This window comes from Melanerpes formicivorus, unplaced genomic scaffold (genome assembly GCF_026170545.1).
Source record: "Melanerpes formicivorus ecotype bairdi unplaced genomic scaffold, bMelFor1.0.p_v2 SCAF_10, whole genome shotgun sequence".
NCBI lineage: Eukaryota > Metazoa > Chordata > Aves > Piciformes > Picidae > Melanerpes > Melanerpes formicivorus.
Window position 1 is genome coordinate 1,221,685 of NW_027142362.1, and position 13,082 is coordinate 1,234,766.

General features: G+C 41.5%; 1 protein-coding gene across 3 annotated transcripts in view; it reads left to right on the forward strand.

Moving 5' to 3' along the window:
- The window catches only part of IGF1R (insulin like growth factor 1 receptor), a 182,843-nt gene that overhangs the window by 4,106 nt on the left and 165,655 nt on the right, over positions 1-13,082 (forward strand). Inside the window, exon 1 of one of the 3 annotated variants that reach the window (XM_068143348.1) lies at positions 4,848-4,869. The exons of the other annotated variants lie outside the window; for them this stretch is intronic. Coding sequence (XP_067999449.1) covers positions 4,863-4,869 — 7 coding nt within the window. The 5' untranslated portion in view covers positions 4,848-4,862. Of the gene's footprint in view, positions 1-4,847; positions 4,870-13,082 lie in introns of those variants that run through there. 3 annotated transcript variants of the gene reach the window in all.

Consider the following 13,082-nt stretch of genomic DNA (forward strand, 5'->3'; position numbering starts at 1 on the left):
GGCATGTCCCTAAGGTGCTGGGATACATGCTTGCAGCTTTTTTTTTGTCCTTCCTTGTCTTACCTGGTACAGAACACTTTGGAATAAAAATGCTCGCCCAGCTCTGTCAATAAAATAGCACAGGAACAGAATGCTAGTATTTTAGGTTCCAGTCCTAAGTGTTTGTGGTTGCCACTTAGCTATAATGACCCATTTAAGAACCTCCCAACTGAATTTTTTTCTTCTGAAGATCTAGTCATTTAAACAGGGGAAGATATGCTGAAAAACTTGTCTTAGCTGAATACTGTCTCTAATAGATCGTCTTTGTAGTTTACAGTTTAATAGCCTTTGTTTTCACGAGTTATTGCTGAAAGAATTTTGCTGTTAGGGGGAAAAATGATCTTCAGAGCAGATGTTTCGCATCTCTTCATATTCTTCTCTCTCCCCACAATAGTGGAAGGAAGATTAATCTTAATTTTTATTTGTTTTTCATATATACTGTGTCATAGCTAAAAGGCACTTCCATTTTCGGTCAAACAAGCAAGGCATTCCTAAATAGGAATACAAAGGAGTTACAACTGGAGGGGAGAGACCCATCCCTTTAATGTTAAATTATATGTAATCTCTTCATGGTTATATGACAGAAGCCTCTTTAGAATTCAGGTAGCTTCAGTGGAAGGCTTCTGATTCCAAAGCGATCATCAAAAAATTCTGGGAATTCCCTGAGATTCTGTTACAACAGCCCCAAAATGAAAATAGGACCCTTCATTAAGTTAAAGTATGTGCTAGTCTGACAGTGCTTTTGATGTGTAAAGCTGCAACTGTTGGAGATTTTCATCCTGGAGGTGGGGTTAAGATGAAGCACAAACATGGTGTTTTCTTCCTTTTTTTACCTGGAGCGTGATGGGGTTTTGATTTTCGCCTTTGTGTACATCTCTGAACGTATTGTGTGCCTACAAAGGGAAAAGGCCCAGTGTTCCCCAGAAAAATAGGGAGTTTGGGTCTGATAGTACTTCAGATGTCTTGATTGATCTGTTCATGTTAGCTCTGAGTTTCTGTTTGTCTGTCCAGGCTGTATGTCATGTTTCTGATGTTAATGAACAGTAGCTCATGCTTGATGTTTAATTTCTCTCCCGGGTTGCTTAGTAAAAACACTCATGACCAGGTCCTGAGCGTTACACACACCTAGGCTTCACATCAGAGTTTTCACATACGCCTAGTGGTTAGTGAATGTTGTGAAGTATGAGTTGGATTATTCCCTCTCTCATTGTGGCTGGGAATAGAAAATGCCAGAGCGTTTAAGGAATTGGTGTCAGCTGGGTTCAGCAGGAGGAGAGGAGCAAAGTGTTCAGGGAGTGATGGTGATTAGAGTCCATAGGAAAGAGTAGTGTACTTTGGCTGTTTGATCATGTTAGATTGTGCTTTCAGAGCATTTCCATAGCAGAACTGGAGCAAAGGCTTGCATGACTCAGAAACTGAAAGGGTGAGGAAATGGTAGTGACTTAGCTAATATCAGGCAGAATGTGTTGAGAACGTGAGAGGGCACAGGAATGGGTGTGGAAGTGAGTATTAGAAGTTTCAGTGCTGAACCAACATTTGAGAAAAAGAAATACTCTTTGCATGAAGGAAATTTAACTTAGTTCTAGTATGTTGTGAGAAGTGAGGAAAGGAAGGGGCTGCAAAGATTGAGAAAACAAACGTGTTCAATTTGAGTACAGGAGAAGGCATGATTTGTTTGGGTTGATAGAGAGATTGCTCAGCTTGGATAAGCTCTTGTGTGCGTTTTAAAGGCAGCTTTTCCCTGCCCAGTTGTTCCTTCCGTCTAATTCTGGAGCAGAGGCAAAGCACGACTCCACTGACACTGAAATTGTTTTCATCTGGAAACAGGCATGCAAAATCTGGTGCTGAGGAATTTCCATGTGATGAGTTTTGAATCTGCTTTCACTGATGAATAATTAATTTCTATCGGCATACGTTACCTTGGGAAAAGTTGTTTCAAATCCTCTTTAATTTTCTGCCAAACTGACAGTTGCAAGGAAAATGGGGAGGAAAATGTTTTCATTGAGGAGATTGGGCAAGTTTTAATTTTTTTTAAACCATGTAACATTTACAATTAAAATACACTTTAGGCTTGGAACTGCTGGCTTGAAAGGAGAATTTCAGTTCATGTTTGATTGAAACCTTTTTCTCTGCCCCTGTGTTTTTTGTTTCCTTTTCACTGCTGTGAGGTAGATGTTGCTAGTGATCACTGAAACCATTAATTCAGTGAGACCAGAAGAGGCAGTTCTGTTAAATGATTAATTATATTGTGTGTATGTTCCATCTGTGTGAATTGTGAGCTACTGCAGACTTCATTGGAGAGAAGTTTGTTTATGGTCCTGAGCTTTGAGAAAGGGAAACGTGTGGGAAACCTGTTTTTCTCAGGTGATGTTAACTTTGCGATCCCCCACAGAAAACTTCTAGCTCATCACCTGTAATGGTCCTGTAGTTCATAACTTACCCAATGTACCGAATGAAATGATACGATCTAGAGACATCATCTGTTTATTTTGTGTGTAGTTAACTTCATGAACTTCAGAAGCATTAGTTTCTTGAGAAGGTGATGACTGAGGAGCAGTGGTAGCTTTCTGAAGGAGCTCAACTTTGGTTTATGAAATTCAGTATTTTTCAGATGTCATTGGAAAGCTTTGACAATTTGGAGATGCTTTGTGGTGTTATCAAGGTGCAACTTTATTTCTGTGTGTAGGTGCCCACACAGGAAGGGCTAAACTGCAGTTTATTACTGCAAACTATTGTGTATGCTAATCTCTTGAAGGAGCTGTAGTTCCGTTAGGAGACTCCTGAGACAGTTACTCAAAGGTGTCACAGATTTGTTTCAGTTTACTTAATGTTTTTCTGACAAAGTTGAGCTTTTAAGGTTTCTGGGCTTGGGTGGTAATGGAACATGCTGCTTTTGAGAGTTCCATGTTCAGAAAGATTTCAGGAGTGCAGTGATGTGTTTGAAAGGTAGAAATACTGTTTTAGTATTTTGATAGGCTTGACGTGTATAATTTTTCTATCACTGTAAATTGTATAGACAGCTGCTTTGTGTAGGTGAGTTGGATTAGTTTTTATGATTTATGAAAGCCACTTAGTTTCAAACTTTTTTTATTGTATAAAAGCAGAACTCAACAAACAGGAGTTGATGAAGACACATTTGTGGTTGTTAGCCAGCCTGTCTTGTATGTGGCTTTTTTGGGTTGGTTTTTTTCCCTCTTAGCCAAGTCATGACAGGTACAATCTGGACTGATTTCTCTAGTGCTATATTTGTCTTTTTTGTGTCCAGAACTGTCTGAGACAAACTTTGAGAGCAGCAAACGATTAGCAGCTTAGAGCGTTCATTCATCTATTTCTGTGCTCTGCAAACAGAGCTGTGTTCAGTCCTCAAACTCGAAAATGGGCTCTAGATCTTTTAGGCAGAGCTGCTTGTTTTTGCTAAACAAGTTTGCTAACATTTGCCGTGTTAGTTGAGGAGATGTGTTCTGGCAAGGGTGATGCTAGCACGGTGGTGTGTTACCAAGGTTTAACTTGCATTGATCACTGAAAGTTTTCCTTTTTAATCTTTGCAAATGCTAAATATGAGCAGTTCCCTTAGGATATCTTTCAAGACTCCAATTAACTTCCTCAGTGTTGATATCCTCAGGAAGATGCTGTTGTGGCACAAGATTATTTCAAATGTGCTGAAAGGCAAAACTTCCTTCTTTATTTCCATATTGATTTGCATAGGACTTGTGCACTTTACTGGCAGTTGGTTTGTTTATTAATTTTGGACTATCCAGGCATAGACATTTCTGCTGCTCTGTTTTGTATTTTATGTTTTGTTTTTGTGAACTTGATGGTAGGAGCAGAAGGAATCATCTATATATTACAGTGGCTCCCCAGACAGTGCTTTCTTGAGGTGTGAAGTCCTTTCTAACCGGGAAGGTAAAATCAGTCCGCTTGCAAAATGAAGATTATTCGTCTCGAGGAACAAATCTGCTGGTAAATATTTTGGTAGAACAGTAAATGTGTTGCTTTTGTAGCAGTATGGAGTAATTTGGGTAAAATCCTGGAGCAGTAATTCACATGAAGAGTGTCACTGAAGAAAAGCGCTAACCAGGTTGTGCTTTAAGAACTTGATGCTGTGCTGTTGACTTAAATGCATGTTATACAGCTGAGGAACTTACTAAGCAGGAAATAGGTGAACTGCATGTGTATGTGCTTTAATGGTTCAATAAATAGGTGTGTGTCCTTCTTTGTGAATACTCATTTTGTGAAGATGTGTATTTTGGGCAAGTCCAGTGACCTAATGAGCTCGTTTTTGATGTTGCCAGTGAAGCACATGTTGTTGAAGTAGCTCTGTGCACAGCCAGGGCCAGTGTTATCTGCAAACCTCTTATTGGTGCCATTACATGCTGTAAAGATAGCTCTGTTTACTTGGAGGTGTGAGCATCAGCTCTGATCAAAACACTTTCTCTTAACAGGTGGGCTTTTTTTGGAGTTCTTTGCTGACCATACCTTCTCCCTGTGGAGGAGGAGCAGTGTGACAAAGGGACAACATCTGTTAAATGTAAATAATACTCAGACCTCTCAGTGAAAGAGGCAAATTTCACCTGCTTTTTTTCCCCTGCTGTTTCGTGGGTAGTTGGTCATCTTTACTAATTGTTTCCAGAAGCTTTGTAGTTTTTTTTTAAGAGTTCATATATTAGTACAGTACTCATCTAAGCAGCTACTTAGAAAACACTTAAAATAGCAGAGGCCTGGTTGGAAGCAGCAAAGAAGAATTATTTGAAGTTCGGAACACATGAATACATGCTGAAGTAGTCAAAGATCTCTTGTACTTTATCAGGGAGCAGTCTGCTTGAATGAAAGGTACTGTACCTGCTGTTAAGTTTATAAGCTTGGTTTATACAGATTACTTCTTAAATTATTCATGATGCTACAATACAAGTGTATCTGACAGGTTTAAAATAAATGGCTTGATGGTAAGAAGGAGCATGCATAAATTACAGCTAGGATAATGTGCTCTTTGAAGTATCTCTTCCATTTGTTACTACTGGTATACAGTAGGTAGCTGCAGCTGAATGTGTGATTCTCAAGCATGGAGTACATCATTATCTTCAAACTGTGTTGTAGTGGCAGCTCTTATGTAAGGCAGATGAAGTGGTGGGGAGGACCCAAGGTGCTCCCGTGGTATGTAGTTACACGTTTCTGCGGAAACATGGAGAGCGTTTATGGGCTGAAACTTCTCTAAGCTCAGAAGTGGAAAGGATCTGCTAGTAGCTGTGGACAGCATCCCATAGTTTTATTTACTCTTTTGTGTTAGCATTGCTGTGGGTTTGTAAGTGTTTTAGCAAGGTAGTAGGAGGTTTTCCCTTGTACTTAGTGGGACGTTATTTACTTTGCTTGTGGATCACAGCACTCAAATGGAGAAGTATTGCTGATACTTAGGCACAGGAAGAGCTGAGCTGTTGTGTTTGAAAGAGGTTATTGGTGAGGAAAGATAATTCCACATCTCTAGAATGCAAAACCGGCTTCCCCAAATACAAATAGATACAGTGCTGGGTTTTCTGATTTTGTGGACAGCTCGTTATCTTTGAGTAGCAAGCTTCTGAAATAGTTTATGATGTAGTGAAAAAACCCTGAAATGCTGTGTGATTGAGCAGCCCTCAAAGAGAACGTGAGGTTTCTCTGAAAGTGGAAGGTCTTTTTATAGAGATGGATAATTCACATCTTAAGTCTTAATGAAATGGGTACAGCATCTTGGAGAAAGGTCTGTTCCAAGAACCAGTCTATAACCAAGCTTTTAAAAGAGAATTGGCTTGGTCTTTGGAAGGGCTTTATCTCTGCATCTCACTGGGGTGATTTCCTCATTTGTATTGGCTTCAGGTTAGAGTCGTCTCCACATTTTGTCCTTCTACAGATAAGTCATTTTGCTTCCCTGCTGCCTTTGCTACATCCTTGTGAGTCCTTGTGTGTGAGAGTAGTATGTACCTGAAAGGCTTGAAAGCACATTGCAGACCCCTCATGGGAGGAGTGCAGGGACCGGCACTGTAGTGTTGGAACAAATGTGTGTTTGCAGTGCCCAGCTGGTCTTGGAGTAAGATTTGGCTGTAGTGTTAGAGGTGGAATCAAATTGGAAATACCTTGTTTGTCCTATCCTCTGTGCCCTCTGCCAGTGCAGAAATTAATCTTATTGTGGTGTTTCTGTGGCTTTCTCCTGGGGCTTTTGATGTGTGGTTAAATTGTTACTATTGCCTTCTTCAGTCAAATTTCATGTATCTCACTGGGGATTTGGTTTGGTTTTCGCAATACTGATGGAGTTGACTGGTTCTCAGCTAAAAGAAAGCTAAAGATACCTGAAAGCTTACCAGGAACAATGTTAAGAGACACTTAACATGGTGTTGGCACAAACTTTAAGAGTTCACAGATGCACTAATCCACTGGGATGGAGGGGGGAGCCCACTGGAGTTGTGATGATGCCTGGTTGCTGGGAAAGGATTTTTAGCTGCTGCTTCTCTTTGGTCCTGTATCCCCAGCAGGTGGAAGCAGCTTGTGGTTCTATATTGATGGTAGCTAATATTTTTCAGTTCAGTGTGACTGAAGCTTTTTTCTTTGTATGTGCATGTTATTGGTCATGTGCAAATGCCATGTCTCCTTGGAAGTGTGGAGGGACTGAGCATCCAGCTGTGCTGAGATAGGCATAGAAGTTGCCATTACTGTGTGCGCTCTGTACTTCATCAAGAGGTGAGAGGTGCAGAGACTGGGGGAAGGGAAGTTGCAAACCAACAGGACCTATGACCATCTGTATGGGCAGGAGGATGACAAAAGTTGAAGGAAGTCTCGTTGCTTATGTATCTTGGATACAAAGGTTTTCCTTCAATATCTTACATTAATATTCCCTTGCCAATCTTCAAGTGGCTGCAGCCGTGATGGAAGTTGAGTCTTTGCAGTTGTCACCGTCAAAGGGGCTTTTAGAAAACCACCTTTGTTCCAAACTTGAGTATTGCCTTGGTTTGAGACTGACCTCAGCCTGCCCAGGTCCTGTCTGGGGGTGACTGAAGCTTTTGAGTGCTTGCCTGTTTTCTTTGTGTGTGTGCTAATCAAGTGTTTGTATTTTTGTCACAGTGGAGTAGGCTGACTACCTCGTTGGTATTATGTCTCAGCAAGAGGCACATAACATCTATTTAATACTTAAACGAGGTTTTGAGAGTCCCGTTTAAAATCTGCACTTTTATGTGCTTTGATGAGTTGTAGTTCTAAAATACGGCCAGGGTTACCAGTGAGCCAGCAAAAGTCCTTTCGAGTTGATTCAGTTGTTACCCTACAGAAACAAGATCCAGACAGAGAAACGCGTTTCAGTGTGTCTGTATGGTTCCAGACTTCTGCAGAAACACATGGGAAATGAACATCTGTTTTTACGTGGCTTGTGTTTTGTGTATCTCTTTTTGGTACTTCGTTGTTTAAATGAACATCTTCCATTAGCCTTAAGGCTTTAGTGCCAAATGCCCGCTGATGAGGTGCATTGGATTTTGTTACTCCCGTGCCATACTGAGAAACAACAGCTTCACAAGTGAGGAAGATTACCAAAAGAATTTGGAGTGGATCACCATCCCCACTTCAAAAGCAGTAACTTTGGAGTAACTGCTATAAGGCAGCGCAGCCCATGGAAAAAAGCTGTCATCTTAACAGATGCAGTGTTATTTTGGAGATTCCACTGTATAAATACATGGACTGTGGTTAAATTGTGATGGCAACAGATGCAATCTCGGTTCTCGATTCTTTCATCCCTTTAATATTTAAAAACACCTCACAAAGTAACAGGAAAAACCCCCAAATGACAACATCCAGGCTGAAAATACGCCTGCTGTAAGTTGTTGGGACTGTACTTTTTGGGCCTCATTTCATATCAGCTACATCACTACGGATTAGACTTGTGCAGAGTAAATGCTCGTCTCTGCGAGGGAGTCTCTGCAAGTGCTGCTACTCAGGGCTTATTGTATCATTTGCATATGAATGGAATTATTCAGCTGTACTTAACAGATGTCAGCAAGATTGAAGTCAGACTTAGTTAACCTGGCAAAAAGATATTTCCAGTATTTTTCATGAAAGGAAGTAATAGTATGAAGAGAAGAATTACACATTCCACTGGGTGAGCTAACATTGTCTGAGGATTTTCTTGCTGGTTTTGTAGTTGATATCAGTGACTTTATCTTTAAATTTTCCTGCAGCACCTTGCAGTGTTTGAGAGCAGGAGAATTGGATTGCAGGGAGCAGATACTGTGTTGTAATGCTGCACAGTTGTCTTCACGTGTGTTTTTCTTCCCAGATTTAGGTTAGGTTAAATAACTGATTGGACAAGGGTACATTGAGAGCAAGGGTCTTTTTAAAATGCTTATATTTTTGGGTTTTGGATGAACAGTAACTAAAATACAGCAAAATACTACCAGTGCATTCACTTCTATCCATCCACAAATTGAGCATAAACCCCCCTGGAGTTAACTACTGTAACTGGCTTTTAAAAAGGGACGAGGTAACTTCTGTGAGCAGCGGCATCGGTAGTCATGAATGCTAAAATAGGAGTGATCACATCTCGTGCTTCAGAAGCTGACAGTGTGCAGGGGTTGGGAAGAAATTGTATTCCTCCTCCAGGTGCCTGTATTTCTTACCCCATTTGTAAAACACAGAGAAATGCTCTCTTGAGGGGGGTCTAAAGACCTTTAGTTTCAGAACGCCAATGTGACTTCTGCTGTTTGTGTGACTCTCTCATCTAGGTGAGGGCACTCTTTGCTGGGAAGCTGTGCATTGGCAGGTACTCAGAAACTGTACTCCCAGCACGAGTATGAGGGGGTTGGAATCAGCTGGCTGATAGTATATTAGACTGAACATAAACCCCAGATCTTCACAGGCCTGTGATTACCTGCTGTCACATGCACTTAGAATGAAACAAAAGCTGTGGTTGTTAGAGCATTGTTTGGCCTCCCTAAAATGATGTTCTGTGATGCTGTTTGTTCCATGAGCCTTCTCTTTCATCAGGAGCAACTGCTCATGAAAATGTGCAGCTCTCCAGTGTTGCTTGCTTGTTGCATGTGTGCTTATTGCAAGGCCACAGACCTTGTTTACTGTGGTATCAAAATACTCTTCTGACCTCAGGATGGCTGCCACTGCTTGTGGCGTCTCATGCCTCTAGTTTAACAGCCTTGCAACTTTGCCCAGATGTCCTGAGATGAGAAGTGAATCTTGTTTCTAAAAGGGAAGTGGGAAGGGAAGAGCAGAGGGGCTGAGGATGCAGTTGCTGTGGGCACCGATTTTTGCAGGGGGAGAGGAAGGAATGCTTCATATAACGTGTCTGCATACCCTAGTTGGGTATGTACAACTCTCCTTCTGCATCGATACTCAACCTTCTGATGGTGTCATACACTCACTCTGTGGCTCCTTGATGCCTTGGCTGAAGAAGAGCATGACTGCAAGACTGTATTGGTGTTGAGCCTGGTGCCTGGAAAGTGATTAACATTGTTTTAGGCTGTGTGTCTGTGAGATGCTGTGCACCCTTGTAACTGCTGAGATATTCCGAGAGTGGAAGAGTACGTTCTCCTCTCAGCTGATTTAACCAGAGAGTTACACTGGGTGTGACGAGAGCCGGAGGGGATGGGATTGTGTGGTTGAGAACAAGGCAAGGGAGAAGGAAAGGAATTTGTTGCTTTAGCACAGTTCTCCAATCAGCAGTGCTTTTCCTGTCTGTGCCGTGAAAGGTGATTTTGATGACATAGCCGTGCACCATGCAGGATTCTGGGACTGGCAGGGGAAGCACTTCCTCTGGTTTAGGTAGTACTTGGTATGTGAATGAAAGGCTCTCTGCATGGGCTCTGAGTTGCAGCATTGCAGCCCACCCCTTGCTGGAAAGGGGCAGCTACCAGCAAAAGCAGGAGCTTCTTACTGACATGGCTGTGAATTTGTTTGTTACCATCCAGCCTTTTTCTTAAGGTGTCTGGATTGTTTTTACTGAAATATGAGGAGTTTGTTTAGCAAAGAGGCTTCAGTGAAAGCTGTAGAGGGCTAGGTAATAGTTTTACAGAACTAGACAATTATTCCACAGGACATTACAACTCTCTGCAGCTTTAACTTTCTGGTAGAAATGTGAATTTTGGTCCATTTTGTCCTTCAATTTGTTTATTCTTTGGTATGAAGGCCTCAGAGCACTATTAGCATATTACAATTTTGTTCCCCCTTTCTTTGAGACAAAATGATTTTCATAGTGACTTAAGACAACAAGCAGGAAAAGCTGGCTTTAAATGCACAGTTTTAGTTTTGCATAATTTTAGCTGGATTTTTTAATTGGTTGACAGCGGTTGGAACACCTTGACTTGAGAAGACATCCTTTTTGGAAAGTAGAGGCTTCTGGGTCAAAGAATAGCATTTGCCATTTGTGCACCTTAATGTAAATAATTAGATACCCTGGATACATTTGTTCAGAGCCTTCATGTTCAATCAACAAAAACATAGTTTGTGATTGTTTCTCCAAAGCTTAGCGCTCATAGACCTTGCCCACTGTCTGTCACAGGTTTGTGGGCAAGAGCCCTTTTTAATTTGGGATTAAGTGCTTCTTGAACTGAGCCATTTGTGTCAACTGAAATGAGGCACTTGCAGAAGCAGCTGTTGAATGTAAAAGCTATCTCAGCCTTTCAGCAAGGGGTGGCTCCAAGAGAGCACTAAGCACTAAATTCACCAGTCCAAACTTTGTTTTGGTGTAAATTAGCCGCTTGCTATTTTTATTGACAGCGCAGTGGGCATTTGCCCTAACACAGGCTGCGAGCGGGTGGTGCTGGGTCTGTAACGAAGGTTATTTTGGGGAAGGCGTTGAAGTGGCTTGGAGAAAATGATTTTCTATCTTTGTAAATGAAATAATTATTTTTTATTGACTTTTAATTTCATGCAAATGTGTTTTTTTGGCATGGAGGTTATGTAAGCAGAAAGAAATTAATGATTAGAGAGTATTCTCCTAAAGAACAGAAGATTCGTTGTCACTTGCTAGGGGCACCGGTAGGCAGAGTTAACTCTTACTTAGACGTGTTCAGATTGAGTGACAGATGTTGCAGAATGCATGCAGTGGGTTTATGTAATTATATTTTTCGATTACTCTCCCTGGTTAAGCTAAGCAAGCTCCATTGTCACTAGGTTGGGAATCTGCCAGGCAGATCAGGAGGGTGGTCATGGGGTGGTGGTATGTCAAGGTACCTGAATACCTTGCAATCCGTAGCAAATCCGAAGGACAACCGAGTGTTAAATGTGTGCGAGCCAGACTTGCTATTTTTAATTTGGCCCCGCTCTCGTGTCTCTTCACAGATGAATCTGAAGGCTAAGGGGAGCTGAGTGATGAGTCATTATTGAGTTAGCAAAATCACAATTGATCTCCATTTCCTGTTGATTCCAAAATTACCGAAGTGTGAAAGCCGAGAGTGACTGATGACTTCTTGGAGGGGAGTTTGAGGGTGGAATGTGGAAGTGACTCTATCTAAAGTAATTCAATGCTGCTCTGGGTGTTAGTACAAAAATGTCTATAGAGACAGGTGTGTGTCTGAGATGGGGGGCTCTGAAGAAAGTGTGATCGTCTAAGTTAAATTACCTAGAGGGAATGGTCATCTGGGCACTAAAATATGCCCTGCAGCAAGGTGGAGGGAAGAGTTGCTACTGCCAGAAGCTTGAGATTTCTCCCTAGTTGTCTCAGTATTGGAGATCTCTTCTGATTGACCTGTGTTTCTGGCACTGAGCTCAGAAGATTTTTATCTTGAAATCCCGCTGCTCCCAGGTGCTGTTTACCTTGAAAGTCTGGTGCTCTTCTGCAGCACGACTGCAGAATGACTGTCAGGCTGCTCAGGCACAGAAAACAGGGACAGCAGCCTTGTGTGAGAGAGAAATTCTTCTGTTTCTTGGTTATTGCTTATGATTGATTATATTGAATACAGAATTAACCAGGTTGGAAAAGAGCCTTGAGATCATCAAGTCCAACCTGTTGACGAATTCTTGATCTTGGCATTCTGAAGCTTTGTTCTTTTCTTGTGGTGAAATGGAAATAAAACACTTTTGACAGATACTAATTAGAAACACTCTGGTAACTTGTGCAGGTAAGATGCAAAATTTCCTTTCCTTCCCTTCCCTGCCAGAACTTACTGTTAGAAACACCTTTTTGTATTAGGAACTATTAAGTGACATTACTAAACTCTGCCCACATTGCTCACCTGAGAGCAGATGCTCCTGCAAGGGGATTTGTTGGAAGAAATCAAATGGAGGATGTATACTGTTCCGAGTTATGTTTGGGAGCAATCTATGAGGAAGCTTTCCAAGTATCACTTCAGGAAACTTAGCTTAGTTCCATGGAGGTGTGAGGTAAGGCTGTCCCTTACTGTATCCCTCACAACATTCTCACCTGAAAGATCTTTTTTTCAAAAGTATTTTGAAGGGCAAAAGACTCTCTGCTGACTCCTGCCTGTTCAGATGACTCTTGTAAACTTCCCCTGGATCTGCCTTCTGATGGGCTCTCTTGAAACAGGTAACTAGGAGGAGGAGACTTTCTCCTTGGAAAACGTGTGCAAGCTTTTCCTAGTGCTGCCATGTTTAGATTGTAGGAAACTGAGAAGGGTGCAAAAAAAGATGGTTCATCTTCTCTGAGAACAACTGGATTTTCAACTTTTTAAACATTACAGGACAAAAACCTTCTGGGCTGCTTGGCTGGCTGTGTGTATAGTTTTCACCTTCAGAAAAGCTGATTCAGTTGGTCTGGTGTTTGCAAGGGAACAATTAGAGAAGTAAATTACTGTCAGAGGATGTAAAGAACTTTTCTTCTAGAAAAAGTTGTGCAAACGTGGAGCACTGATGTGATGAAGCATCGAAGGGACACTCATTTTCAGAGAAGCATGATGTTCCTTCAGGCTGTTGTGAATTCAGAGTTAAGAGTTGCCACACAAAAGATGTCTCAGTCTTACTGAAGGTTATAGTTGCTGCAGGAGAGCTTAATTAGGAGTGATGATAGCAGTTCTCAAAGCTGTGGCTTGCAGAGGATCTTCCAATACTTGAAAGCCACACCTTCA